At 36.8% G+C, this 14,981-nt stretch overlaps 2 protein-coding genes across 2 annotated transcripts in view; one reads left to right on the forward strand and one right to left on the reverse strand.

Moving 5' to 3' along the window:
* LOC131429173 (uncharacterized) overlaps window positions 1-5,573 on the forward strand; it is a 107,470-nt gene extending 101,897 nt beyond the window's left edge. Inside the window, exon 4 of the mRNA XM_058593221.1 lies at window positions 5,340-5,573. Within this exon, the coding sequence (XP_058449204.1) occupies window positions 5,340-5,573 (234 nt within the window). The remainder of the gene's footprint in view (window positions 1-5,339) is intronic.
* Window positions 950-14,981, reverse strand: part of LOC131428719 (uncharacterized) — a 372,507-nt gene continuing 358,475 nt past the window's right edge. The window contains exons 6-8 of the mRNA XM_058592765.1: window positions 12,262-12,384; window positions 5,962-6,193; window positions 950-5,827 (exon numbers count right to left, since the gene is read on the reverse strand). Coding sequence (XP_058448748.1) covers window positions 5,673-5,827; window positions 5,962-6,193; window positions 12,262-12,384 — 510 coding nt within the window. The 3' untranslated portion in view covers window positions 950-5,672. The remainder of the gene's footprint in view (window positions 5,828-5,961; window positions 6,194-12,261; window positions 12,385-14,981) is intronic.

Genomic DNA, 14,981 nt, shown 5'->3' on the forward strand with positions numbered 1-14,981 from the left:
TCAGCAGGACTCGGCACCGTCTCACAAAGCTCGAGTGCACCAAGAATGGCTGAAAAACAACGTTCCGAACTTCATCACGTCCACACAATGGCTCTCGAATTCACCAGATGCGAATCCAATGGATTATTCTCTTTGGGCCATTTTGGAGAGCAAAGTCCGAACTAAAAGATACACCAGTCTCGAGGCGCTGAAAAAAGTTATTGTCCGCGAGTGGGCCAGAATACCTGCAAGTCACATTCGGCCAAACCAAGAAACTCCTTCGCTCTCTCAAGTCATCAAGTCAAGGCAAAAGGTGGTCATATCGAGCAAAAGTGAATTGATTCTGAATTTTGTATTATTTTTACACATTTTGTACTTTGAATTAAGTAAAAGTAATTTTCCAAACTGAATTTATGGCCTTTTTAATTGGTTACACTTCGAGTGCCGGACCCTGTAGAGAAATACGGTTCTTCTGGTAAAATATTTTAAACTCGGGAAATTGATATCTGGTAGATTATTTCTGAAAAAGTATAATTATTCAGCTCAATTTGCGGATTGCAATAATTAGCACGTTGCACGTTGTTATTTCCTATGAATGTTCTAAATGCGACCATATATTTGCATTATTTTTTGCGTACTTGTTGTTGCTGGAATCCACGATCAGTCATCGTTGAATTGAATTATTTTTCTCCATTATAGAAATGCATGCATTAGTCAGCTAAATTTCAACGAACGTGGCTAAGGTAGGCGAATAATGGTACCGCTTTTAATTAATCATATTGCGCTCAATTTATTAATGCGTAATGATAATGCCATGGATTTTGGGGTGGTGTAATTACATACATCATTATGGTCGCAATGAGCATTTCGATTTCAAAGCGATGGGAGGTAAACATGGTTCATTCTGATCGTTTCTGGCCTCAACTGTTTGATGTGATATTATCCTTACAATAGCAAAAAAAAACACGAATCGAATTACCATACGTCATAGTTTATGTATTTTGCATTTAAAATTATCTTCTCAGTACACTATATATTCCAATTATTTAATCTATGTTTTTGCGCAGTTTTGCTCTTTGGGTCATAAATATTGATATCTATCACACACAAATTCATTGAATTTTCGCTATTCTAGCCTTACAATGCTCTCTGTGATTCCAATCTGCAATTTCGCTTTTAATTTCATTACATGTCAGCGTCACCCGATCCTAATACTCATTTTATGCGCATTTATTTGCAGTCAAGTAACACTACAATATACCAGCATTGCCACTGGCTTGTTATTACTACTTACTTAATATGTACATAAAACTTTGTTTTGCTTCTTACTCATCGTATCTGGGTCGTACCCGAATCTTTGCAGATTTCGCGTTACGATGGTTTTCATTTAACTGCTTTACAGTTTACTTATTCTCTAGAGCTGTCTTTCTTTTCCCCATCATTTCTTCAAAGCGATGGAGCTTATCCTCCGGTACTCGTTATTATGTTTATTTTTACACTTTACACTATATTACCTTACCGGTGCATTTGGAGATGGGAGGCAGCGCACTGCCATCTTTAGTATAATCTCGGGAACGACTGACTGTCTGTTGGTTGGTGCCATTCTTCGCTCGTTCGCTCGGTTCGGTTGTTTGGCTTAGTTTATTTTATTTGCGTTTGTAATTTGAGCTATTCATTTGCATTTTCCACATCTTCGCATTGTAGACTGGCAGGGGTAGGGACGTTCGTGTTAAAGCGAAGAGATGATTACTAAGTCTGAGTGTTATTCTGAAGAGGGCGACAATGAAAATTTGGACATTGGGTTTGAAATCTGATTTGTTTTTTTTTTAGAATGCAGGACGAACTTTTCAGTTGAGTAAGAAATTTCAACAAAACATATTAAGAACATGAAAGGAACGTCAAATGAATCGTAGCACTTGTCATTTTTAGAAAAAAAAAAAAATTACACTTGACGTAAATTCAACATGCAGTCAAGGATGGCTTTTATCGTATAAGAACGCTCACTCGCAGCTCTTCACACGATTCAATAAGTGCCATCAAAGAGAGACTGATATCATCGCAGCAACAAAGAACCGGCATGGTTCATTTAACATAGAATAGACACCAGTGCGAGAGCGAATTTCTCTCGATTGCCTGTCTGAGAATCAACGGTTAGCTCGCTGCTGTGGGGATCAGTGCGGTAAAATTTCATTTTCAATCGAATAATATAAGATGAAAATGAAATTTATGGCCGCTGACCGTCAGCATATCGCTACTAATTCATTTGATTTTGCTGCCATTTTCAAGTGAAGCTCCCGGAATTCATCGTCAGTTGATTAATCGTACCTAGTCATTTGAAGTTTTGCTTGCTCAGTTTAGAGTGCCAAGTAGTGTATCTCTTTCATTGCCTTCGCTCTTGGTAGTAAGCAAGTTCGATCGAATAGAATTATAAATGGAGTAAAGTATTAAAAATGAAAACTGAAGGAGGAAACAATTAATTTATGTGTATTCTGTGATTGATATTTCAGCTATCTGGTTTGTCTTTCATCTATTATCTTGAACCAATTCGAATATTTACATGAACCTCATTTGAAGACCGCTCTCACACTATTGAAAGAGATATTTTGTCATTTCAAGAGATCAACTGACGATGGTTAAACTGAGCCTCGATTGAAGAGAAACGAGTGATGAACTGAATGCTGCCCGTTCGGGCCGTCAGTACACATTGTGTGTGTCAGAGAGTGCATTAGAGAGATCGTCAATCTGTTCCACATTCAGTTTTAATTGAATTGAATGAAGTTTTACCACAAACGAATTTCCAGACATGACAGTCACGATTTTTTTCGGCGCACATCTACGGTCCTCCGTGAAACTGGCACCAATGGTGATAAATTGGTTGCACTGCTGAGTTCCCATCATACATTCATAATGCAATTGTCAAACCGTGAGAACCCTTTCGATTCGGTAGCTTATTTGTGTATATTGAGATTTTATGGCACACTTTGGTTGAAATGATAACAATGCAATTAATCTCGCGCTGCACCAAGCGGTGAGTGCGGTCATTTCAGAAGGTACCGGGAACGAACCACATTTTTCAAAAATATTTATAAGCACATACATGTCTTTATTATTTATCTTTGGTTTTACAGCACTGGTGCGGATTCTCTCTGAAGCAACAAACGGTCGCTTATTCTCGTTTCGCGATCCGATTCTGTATGGGCAGTGGATAATTGCGATGGAATCATTTTATTATTGCCGCTTATTCTAACTATGTGCATATAACCTTTGTATAAGTTGTGCCTATGAAAATGTCTGTGAATGCTCCACACAAGGGTTTTGAAATATTGCAACCTAGTATGAGAATCATCAAGTCGAATCATCGATTCGATTTTCTGCGATAATTGTCAACTTGCGATTCTCTCTTGATACATTCCACGCAGCACCAATCATTATCAGACTGTAATTTTTTTAAGGGCCGTGAAATACTCAGAGTATGAAGTGGAGCGAAGAAATGTAGAAAAATTCTCTCGCGGTTCATGCATTGAGAGACTCGAGTACCGTAAATAATGACCAAAAATGGAACTCACTTCGACATCTCATGGAATGCTTAATCGATTGTCATACGTTTAGATTTAAAGGATTAACTTTATGGTTTCTTCAGTGGCAAATTGAAAGAATCAACTGCATCCCTATTCGCATTCAATTATTTGTTTGATTGTTAGATTTTAGGTACCGAATAGAAGCGATTTTGTCCACGGCACAATAGACACAAATTCACCCTAAGCGACTTGCGCTAGCTGATTATTGACAGCCAAGCGATTTTTTTATATCGCATTGCCGTGGCGCTTTGAACTCGAGTACTTTGTCTTGTGCACCGAAATTGGGTATTTTTTTTAAATAACTATTTATTGGAATATGAGTTAAAATTAAATTATTAAGATTTAAACTGGGTGTTCAGACACAAGTGGTGACTTTTCAGCCCTATCATATACATGATTTGGTTATTACCACGAGGACATCATTTGCTTCCGCAATTCTGAGATTTTTGTGTAGGGAAAATTCTAAATCTACTTGTACACATCTTATATCACATCCAATCTAAAATTTCAAGTTTCACTTGTTGCTGTGTTAGTATCTTTTCCGTGCACATGAGTTACTGCACAGATTCTAGAAGAAAAAAAATCGAGCTCAGCTCTGAGATTTGTTGCCATCTCTCTGTCACTTTTGGCACTGTGAGAACTTGGACAGCAGAGGCTTATGTTTATGGCAGTTGAAAACGAATTGCTGTCTCAGTTACAACGTCAAAGCGGTTTTATTGATGAAGTTGTTGACAGATTTGTTCGATGTGCAAAGCACTAAATTCTTCTATTGTATCGATGAAACGGAATAAGTTATATACAAAATTCCAATCCAAAAGTATATCGCTATTTCTTGAAAAATTTAAGCGGGGGACGGGTATAGCGTGATGGGTAAGTCGATGCCTTTCATGCAGCCCGCCTGGGTTCGATTCTCAACCCCGTACATAGGGTCAAAAAGTTTTTTTGGCCCGAAGAGGCGAATAACATTAATGTTAAAGCCTCTATAATTGAAACAAAAAAAAAAAATACAAGCGAATATCCATTCCTAAATATTTAATTTTTGCTTACAACTGTGTTTCTTACAATTTCTCTTTTCGATCCGACCAGCAATTCCGAAATTACAGGGTGATTGAAATTTCAAACTGTCTCTTAATAGGACAGTCATTAAAACAATGAAAACTAAAAACACCGAAGAATATTTAATCAAGAAACACATGCGGATTAATAGGGCATCATCTCACTGCTAGATAGATTAAGCACGTTTTTCAATCTCATATTTGATTGGCAGTTTTGATCTCTCACAAAAGGGTAACATTGGAATTTGACAAATGATTTAAAAAAAATGCAAATTACGGAACTTAAAAATTCGATCGTTGATTTCTTGGGAAAAAACAGATAAGGTGATAAAATGCTGCTCAGTCCCCATTTAGTTATAAAATAATTTATCAGCCGTGTTTAACAATTGGTCTTAGAAATTCTATTTGTTTCATCACTGTATTTAAAATTTTTGTCTTCCATGCCGGCTGTTGATTCGATTGACATGACAAACGCATCAGAGTGTCGGATGCTTTCCATATGAGATGCTAATGAAGATCACTGCCTTCATCCGGATTTACAACCAACAGACAATCTCCCGTTAGAAATAAATTATCCTTACCTACCAATACGTCTTTCTCACAATAAAATTTACATTTTATCTAACTTCTTACGATTTTTTTTTATGTATATATTTTTAGATTCGCTAAATACACATCAGTTAAGTTCACAACGATCGCAAAAATTCCGCACACTGTCCACGCATAGCAACCATTAGTCAGCGTCAACGCTTCCATCAACACCTACTTTCTGCAGCAGGATTTCACACCATCGTCACCAGCTTATCAGTTGGATCGCTTCGCGCCAGACACTGCCGTTTCACTTCGGGAACGGTGGTGGAAATTATCTTTCGTCTCACGAAGTGTGACGAGTCACACTTCCATACTACGCGCGGATAAGAATCTGTCTGGCAGCGAAAAACAACCGAAAAGAAAAACATAGGAGCGCAACAAGAAACAAATGAAAGTCGGAAAATGATACTGGCACGGAGTTAGGAAGAAAAGTTCAACCGAAATCACATCACTAATGCACATCACGGAATCATGTTATGGAAATCGTGTCAAATTTGAGCAAATGGTGAAAAACTATTAGCAGTCCGGTTGCCTCCACAAGCGCCAGCAGGAATCGGGTTGAGCTGATTGATGGCACCGAGCGCACTGGTGAGGACGCACTTCCCGACGATGATGACATGTCCCCTGGGAACCATAAGAAAAACAGGAACACGTAGAAAGAGAAAGAGATAGAAACGACAAAAAAGGAAAGAAATGATTAATCGACTCGATTGCAGTGGGCGGATTGTTGTTTTAGTGGCATTGGGCAGGACGCTTACCCTGTAGGTGTGTCATGTAGTCCTTCCGATCCAGCTCGTTGTCCAGCTGGGAGAACTGGTCGTACGGGATGTTCTGTATCAGGTTGATACTGTTGGTATTGCTGTTAGGCGACGAAGCCGACGACGAGGAAGACGAGGAGGATGCCGCAGAAATTACCCTTGGCCGTTCCTCGTCGATAGATTTCTCCGTCGATTGCATGTAGATCTCGTGAATGCGGGCCGAGCAGCGAATCTGCGAGGAAATGGTAATTATGTCAGTAAATTGAGTTCTATTTTCACCGGGACACGGTAATGAATGATGACACTGAATAGTGAAAACATACAATAATACGGTTATTAAACCGGTTGATAAGAACGTATGCTTTGATACCTCAAGGCGCAGTATTGAGACTTTGAAGGAATAAATTTAAAGGAATTTAATAATTAATGTTGTTTTCATGTATCATCTTGACTTAAATGGCTATAAACTTATCATTCCAAGTATTAATTTGAAAAGAACAACAAATAATGAATAATGATGAAAATGGGATCGATCTTCCTGCACATGAACAATTTTACAATTTAGCATATATGAGCTACACACTTCAGACTCTCACAAATACTTGAGAAAGAACCTGTTTTTATCCACCTAGTGGTGTAATGATGCCTTACTCATATTATTAATTTTCTCCTATATATTACAGCAAAATTCCCCGAAATATACCGAAACCTCCATTTACGAACTAAACGGGGGTTCGTAAGTTTACGTTATTTGAGATTTGGTTCGTAAAACAAGTTTTGTGTAATGAATGTAGAAACCCCCAATCGCATGACCATTATAGGAACGGATGTGATAAGTGGGTGCAAGAAAATGATGTTTGGGGTCGTTTCAAAATCCAAGATGGCGACTTCCGGTTTATCGATATTCCTTAAAAACCCTTACAATGTGGGTATTTTCGAACCGGAATTGATGAGTAGATGACGGAAAACGATGATTGAAGTGGTTAGTTACGGTTTTAAATTTCGACATTATAAAAATTAATATTGAGTCGAAAAGGTTCCTTTATCCGATTCGGAGAAAGTCGATCCTGCCAGTTTATCTGCTATTTATATCTGGAATTGCTCATAAATGTGAGAAATTACCACTTGAGCCAAATAATATCCCTTTTTCTTAATGGCTTACAAAATGTTAAATCATATTCCGACGGGTCAGTTGACATGAGATTTTGACAAGTTTAAATAAAAACAAATGTGTCGTGATGAGAATAACAGTGCTTTTTTCGACTTTATCACGTACACTAAAACAACTGAAATTATAAGTGTAACACTGAAAATAAAAAAAATTGGAGAACACGGTCATTGATTTGAAACCAAATTTTAATGTTTGTTGTTGCTTCCAAATATTAGATTGAGACTCCCAGTTGTTCAATAAAATATTGAAAGCATACAATATAACTATAACAATATAAAATTATTATAGCTGTTCAGACGTCTACTTTTTATGGTCATTTCGAAAATATAGTACAATATTCAAACAATAATGATTAGCAGGAAACACCTTTGTCAGAATCATAATTTTTTTAACGATATATAATGATATCGTAATGATCGTCAAAGAATACCGATACAACTGAACTCACCATTTTGATTTTTGAAGCGCTTTCGAACATAATTTCCCGGTATGTACTCATCAAACCCGTCCCGAAAATACCCATATTGTAAATGTTTTTAAGCAATATCAAAGAACCGGAAGATGCCATCTTGGATTTCCGAACCACTTCAAACATCGTTTTCCGTCATCTACTCGTCAATTCCAGTCCGAAAATATCTACATTGTAGTAATTTCCATGGAGCCGGAAATTGTTTTCATTGGATGCAAAAACCTCTTTTTACGAAGTTGGTTCGTAAAAAAAGTTTATGTTATTTGGGATGTGGTTCGTAAAAAGAGTTACGTAAAAAGAGGTTACGTAAAAAGAGTGTTCGTAAACGGAGGTTTGGGTGTACTACAATTTGAAAATGTTTAGGAAATAGTTTTGAAGACTTCTGTTGCATAATACTACTACATTGATATACTACATTTAAGTTTAAGTTAGTGAAAATCTATTCATATGTGAGTTGCTCCATTGTATCACATTTGATTATTATTATCGGTACTTCCGGAGCCGAAAGCTGGATCTCATCATAGTGACATTCGATTCATTCAACCATACACTAATACAACCTACAAATTTATTTACAATTGTCTATGAAAATTTTAATTTTGAAAAAAATATCAATGATTTATTTGGTTACAGACTCTCATGGTCTGCAAACTAGAAAAATTTGTTAGCCAATATAAAGAGGTAGCCTATGAAAACAAAATTCTTGAAATTGACATTTTTACACTAAGCACTCTACCTCCGGAATTGATACGAATGAAAATCGGAATATTCTTATGAAATCTTAAAACCTATCATTTGATTTTAAGTTTGCACAGTTTTGCTCAACTAAACTTTTCAATATAGAAAGTTATGATTGTTTTTTTTTTCGTCAAGAACTAGTCAACTTTCTAGTATAAATATTCAACAGATGCCAGATCGATAAAGGCTAATCTCTTACGGTTTATGAAAGGTCATAAAATGAGGAAAGTTTGAAGAGAAATCTGGAATGGTGTTAGTTTTTAATGTGGAACACATTTTTGTTTTCTATATAGTGGTGCAAACTAGAAACTCAAGAAAAATACACGTAGAAATGTGGTCAGGTTTTGAACAATTACAGCTCAGTCAATTTTGTATCAAATATTAATATCATGTCACCATTTGATTGGAAATATTTCGACGTATTGATTTGAATGTTCATAGGCATGTATTTTTAATTGTATATCATTGAAATGTTGATTAATAGCTAGCAGTGTCCTATATTGTCTGCAAAAAATCTCCAGCATACCGGATTTCCCTGCCATAGTCGACGGTTTTGAAGGAGTAAGTGATATATCAAAGGGAAAGCAGTGTTCTGATTGGTTAATCGATGCAAAAGCGAAGCTGTTGGAAGCACGCGAAGCTATAAATATAAGCAAAATTATAGCTAACGTTTCAGTCCTACACGTAGCTTGCTAGAGGTAGGTTGTTGCTAGACAGCAAGACAAAAAGTGCCATAAAACGATTTGAAGCTTTAATTGCTATGCTCTGATCTTGTGTCATGCAAGATTGGTTGAAATCCCATGTTATGTCGTTTCGCCTGAGAAATTGACAACTACCCCAGGGTAAATTTTGAGTGCATAAGATTAATTTCTTATTTATATAAGATGAACTCCATTGATAATGAGAAAAAGTTTATCGCTTCAACCGAAATCGCAGAATGGTAATAATGATAGAGAAACGCTATAAAAATAACTACATGCATACAAAACTTGAACACAAGCTTGGCGAAAAGAAGCTTAAATATCGATATATGTATCGCAAGCATGTACAAACATATAATTGCATACATATGGGCTATTGATTATTATGAGCCCGGGTTGGCGGTTCAATGCATAGGGCGCTGGTCCTACAAACTACTTGTCGTATGTTCGAGCCCCGACCTGGAAGGATTCGTAGTGTCAGTAGAATCGTAGCACTAGCCATGCAATGGAAAAGTTTGGGCAGAAGGTGTTGGTCTGGCAAGCAGTTTGTAACTGTGGTTTGCGGTCGTCGATTTTCTTCACGAAGGGCACAATTAACGCCAAGGTGTACGAGGAAGAATGTTTGAAGAAGAGAATGCTGCCACTGTGCAGAAAGCATAAGGCTCCTCCTCTATTCTGGCCGGATTTGGCTTCAGCCCACTACGCCAACTCCGTTCTACAGTGGTTGTCGAAAAATAATGTACAATTCGTGGAAAAGGACATCAACCCACCGATCTGCCCGGATCTTCGGCCAATTGAAAGGTATTGGGCAATTGTCAAGCGGGACTTTCGGAAGGAAGGTACAGTGTTCCAAAACATGCAGGAGTTAAAAATAAACTGGACAGCTGCCACCAGGAAAGTCGCAAAAGTAACTGTACAAAATTTAATGAAGAATGTCAAGTCCAAAGTGCGAGCGTTTCACAGAAACTAGGATTATTTTCAATATGTGATGTGCATAAAAATGTAATTTTTCTACAATATATCGAAAACTGATGTCAAAATATGTTTTTTTTCGCTTTTTTATTCAATAATCAATGTTGCTAACTACTTTTCGATACACTCCTTATGCACAAAAAAGTGAAAATAATGTCACTTAGTTTTCTGAACGGATGCTGATGGTGATATAAATTTCTGTAGTTTGCAGATCAGGATCGTCTATGACCAGATAAATTCGTATAAGATTTTCATAAAATCAAATACAAATGAAATGACTGATGGTCACATAAAACAATTTACTGAATCTTATCCAAATCCGACTTCTGGTTCTAGAATTACAAGGTAGTAAGCTGTAAAACGTCCCCAAAGTAACAAAAACCTTTTTTAATCCACTAGTAGTGTAATAATGATTTTCTCATATTACTCAAATTTTAAAAAACATCACTAGAAGATTCTGCCAAGATTTTTTTTCAAACTTCAATAAAATCAAAACCTTTCTCTGGTATAAACTAGCATCACCTTTTCAATTTGTAAACAGTCATGTTAAGTTAATCTAGACCTAAATATGGCAATCTTGCACGCTTTTTTTTTATATCATTTATTTTACCCCGGCTTTAACCATGTTGGTCGTTCACCGGGTAGAAGTTATAAAATTTAACCGTTTTGGTTTACAGAGTTTTGTGTTTTTTATGTTTGTTTTGTTTTTCTATTCCGTTGTGGCCGCTGGAGTCATCCCAAGGGGGTCCAGCCCCCTTGCGGATGGCCCACAGGTTTTCTTTGCTTGTATTTTTGATCTTGCACGCTATACAAAATTGAACAACGCACGCTGTGTGCTAGGCGATGGCGTTTCCTTCTTCCGTACCAGCACAGTATTTAAAAAAATGTGAGTTTTAATTTGAAACATGATTTGTGAAAATCGGTTTAACCGTGGATGAGAAATCGAAGTGATTTCCTTTTGTGGAGCCTTTCTTCACTATTACCGGTGCGTTCAGATGCGGAAACCGGGAACTAGTAGTCCCGAAGTAGATTTATATATCCACTAACTAACGAGGTCTGCCAACGATAAGTATCACTACCGCCTAATCGTTTTGCTAGCACAGCACTTTTGTTATAGGAAGGGAATAGCATTGCTGGAAAAACTGACTTTCGATCTAAGCGCTGGAGATTCCTAGTATTAGGGGTAGATGGGGTAAAATGCACCCGCTAAGGAAATGTAGCTTAATTTTAACTATAGAGAATAACACGGAAGAGTTTCATGCATGACTATCTTCCGTAATCATTATTTCTCTAAATTACGTACCACTACTCGCTGAATACATTGAAAAATACATGAAATATCTTATTTTCTAAAACCCTTAAAAATTGTTTATTGAAATATCTGCGGGGCATGACGCCCGATCGTGGAAAACATGAAAAATATACATTTTAAATTACGCGAAGTGACGATTATCTAAACATAGAGGCAGGATGATCTTAAACAACGGGTAAACATCCATCAAAACAACGGATTAAGGCTCATGACAACCACGGGGCAATATGCACCCTCATAAAGCTTCTTCTTTTTCTTTAAAGAAAGTTTTAGACTTTCCGTTGACGATATATTTGCCAGGTGGAAGATTGTTCACTATTATTCATTGAATTGATAACTTATGGATAATTTTTGTAAGCGAATTCGTGAACATTTTGCCTCACACAATTCGGGTTGTTTTGCCCCCAAAAATATGAGACGATAAATTTAGCGATTTTTCTATAAAATTGCAAATACATCGTCTGTATTAGATCTAATTTTAGAAACCCGAATGATTCGCAAAGAAGTTCACTGGTCACAAAATTAAAATCGTCTTCCTCACCCTAGAAAATTACTATGAAACGAACATCGAAAATTACTTATAACAGAGACATAAATGGTTTTTTAAAAGTTTTCCAGATGTGATTGAACCATCGCGACCAAAATTGTTTAGTAATCTGTTGTTATGGCGGACTTTCAGTTTCATTAAAATTTCATTGAAAAAAATTGGTAACTTTTGAGAAAAGCAAAAGTTACATTATGCCTCGTGGGTGCGTTTTACCCCATCTTCATCCTTTAAAAACAAATTGACAGCATTACTAGCAAGTGAATTCTATTCTGATCTCGGTGTCGGCTACCAACCAACTATTTTCATTTCTTTTTCTCGCTGGTTATGAAGCAGCAGGAAAAGTGCAGTACGTTTAATAAATTTCCCCTTGCGAGTTACAACAGTGCTTACCTTTAGCTTTCCGTTCTGGAAGTGATGATTGCTCACCACGAAGTGCAACCCAATGACGGATGTTTCCAAATCGGTTTTGTGGTCTCTGGACGGCTTGTGGATTCGGATGTGCGAGGGATTAGCCTATAAGAAGATTATGGTTTTATCAGTACAATACGGTAATTGCTTGTTTGTGTTTCGAAAACAATATTTTATTCACTGTTGGCCACGTTACCACATGGAATTACACTTGTACTAGTCAAGTATCAGAAAAGTTGAGCAACAAATTCTCGACGGTCTTGTATCTTGTTAAAGCATGAAAAAGAGTAAACCTATTAATCCTTCCCGCAGCTCAGCAGTAGTTGTGTTTTTCGGTTTTCGGCAGATGGGAAATATTCTAGTCATACCACACACGATGGCCCATGTTTATATGCGTGCCGAGTAGCAACTGATTTTTCAGTTAACCAAAACATGTTTGTTCTCTTTCCCGATTCTAGCCCACTAGCAACTTGTGTTTTTTTTGGCATTCTCCTAAACTGTCTACAAATCGGCTGCTTTCACGCAGCCTTATTCGCCCGTATCTATCTCTCTCTTTCTTTCTCTCTGTCTCTGCCAACCGTTTTACCCGGAAAGGATTGGGTCGACATTAAGGAAATTAAGGATTAAGGATATGATTTGTAGCATGGCATTGCCAACATGCTGCTCCACCATCCGTGGTACTTTTTACGACCGAATGTTTTGTTGGGTTGTTTACACGTTCGGCTTCGGCTAGATTTTTTATGGCCGATTCTCTTTATTTAGTTTTATGGAGCGACTGAGCGGGAAACAATAGCCGAGTTGTGGACTCGTTAATATCATTAGTGCTACAGAACTGCTCAGGAAGTTTTTCGATGAAAGGAACGATGTTTTGGTATGACGGTTTGAAGTTCATAGAAGATAAGTATGAAGCGCTTGGTTATTTAAAATGTAGTTTATTTTCCCATTTGTTTAATTTAAAAACAGAAATAGAAATTATATTAGAAAGACTTTCTGATAGTTATACGGAAAATAAAAAAACTTTTTAAAACGGAATATATTCAGAATCAATTTGGGATGATACTTGCTGTACATGAAGACTGTCACAGAAAATTACTTTGCATACACCCAAACCTCCGTTTACAAACACTTTTTATATGTTACCTCTTTCTACGTAACTCTTTTTACGAATCAAATTCCAAATAACGTGAACTTTTTTTACGAACCTACTTCGTAAAAAAAGGTTTTGGCATACATCGCAAGCGATTTCGGGATCATTTATGTTCTATGGAAACTACTATAATATGGGTATTTTTGAAACAGCTTTAAAGAGTAGATTCCGGAAAATGATGTTTGAGGTACTTTGGAAATTCAAGACTTCCAGCTTATCGATATTTCTTGAAAACCCTTACAATATAGGTATTTTTGGAAAGTATTTAATAAATAGATACCGCCAAACGATGTTTGGTGTCGTCTCGAATTTCAAGATAACAACCTTCGGTTTATCGATATGCCTTAAAAATCCTTAAAATAAAGGAATATCTTTTTTTGAGCTCGTTACAACATTCAATGTGATGACTTCCGGTATAGTATTTTCAAGCAATATCAAAGTTAAAGGAATACGATAAAATCTTTCAAGAAACAGTAATAAACCGGAAGTCGCCATCTTGGATTTCAGAACCACCTCAAACATCGTTTTCTGACATCTACTCATCAGTTCCGTTTCTAAAATACCCATATTGTAAGGGTTTTCGAGACACATCAAGAAACTGGAGGCCGCCATCTTGGATTTTGATACGAGCCCAAACATCATTTTCTTGCACTTGCACATCCGTTCCGAAAATAGCCATATGATGGACGGTTTCCTCATTCATTACACAAAACTTTTTTTACGAAGTGAATTCCAAATAACGTAAACTTTTTTTACGAAAAAAATCCCAAAGAACGTAAACTTTTTCTACGAACTCCCGTTTAATTCGTAAATGGAGGTTTGTGTGTAGAGAAGATAACAAGCGATTATAAAGGCGGAAAATATGTATAGACCGAGAAGACTAGTGTTGGTTCTCTGATGAACAGAGAGGATGTTTGGACATAGGGTACCGGTCGTGAGGCGGCTAGGATTTGGATCAGTGATTCCCACAGCCCACCAGTGGGCAGTAGCTCATTTTAAGTGGACATTAACTCAAAATTATCCAAAGATGGGCAATGAGTCCTCGATAGTGGGCTACGCCCCCTCAAATCTATATCTATTTGAGAAAGGCAAGCAGCAAATTTATTCATGACAAGTTTAAATAGACATGTAAGAAACTTTTCATCAAATCATTGCTAAACACAGCCTAGAATCGAGCCAATCTAATAATTACAAATGAGATCTAGTGTTATCTCGAAAACAAAATAGAGTTTGGGACTTTTTTTCTGATAATCCCAGATTTTGATTCTTCATGCATTTCTAAAACACATGGCATAATAAAAGTTCAATTATATGATTTAGTCTTGTGAAGACGTAGATCCATATTGAGCTAGTTTCAAACTTGATCAGTGTCTAACGGGGAAAACCGTTTGAAAAAATGACATGACAATGCAAATATGTCAATTCGTGTCATTTTTCAAATATTTTTTTGAGAATTATTGACAGCAGTAACCCGACAGTAATTTTTAACTAAGGATAACGCGTTTCAATGACACTTTTAAAATCGTGGAAAATTGCCAATTTTGTATCTTTGAGA

The sequence above is a fragment of the Malaya genurostris genome, chromosome 2 (genome assembly GCF_030247185.1).
Source record: "Malaya genurostris strain Urasoe2022 chromosome 2, Malgen_1.1, whole genome shotgun sequence".
Lineage (NCBI taxonomy): Eukaryota > Metazoa > Arthropoda > Insecta > Diptera > Culicidae > Malaya > Malaya genurostris.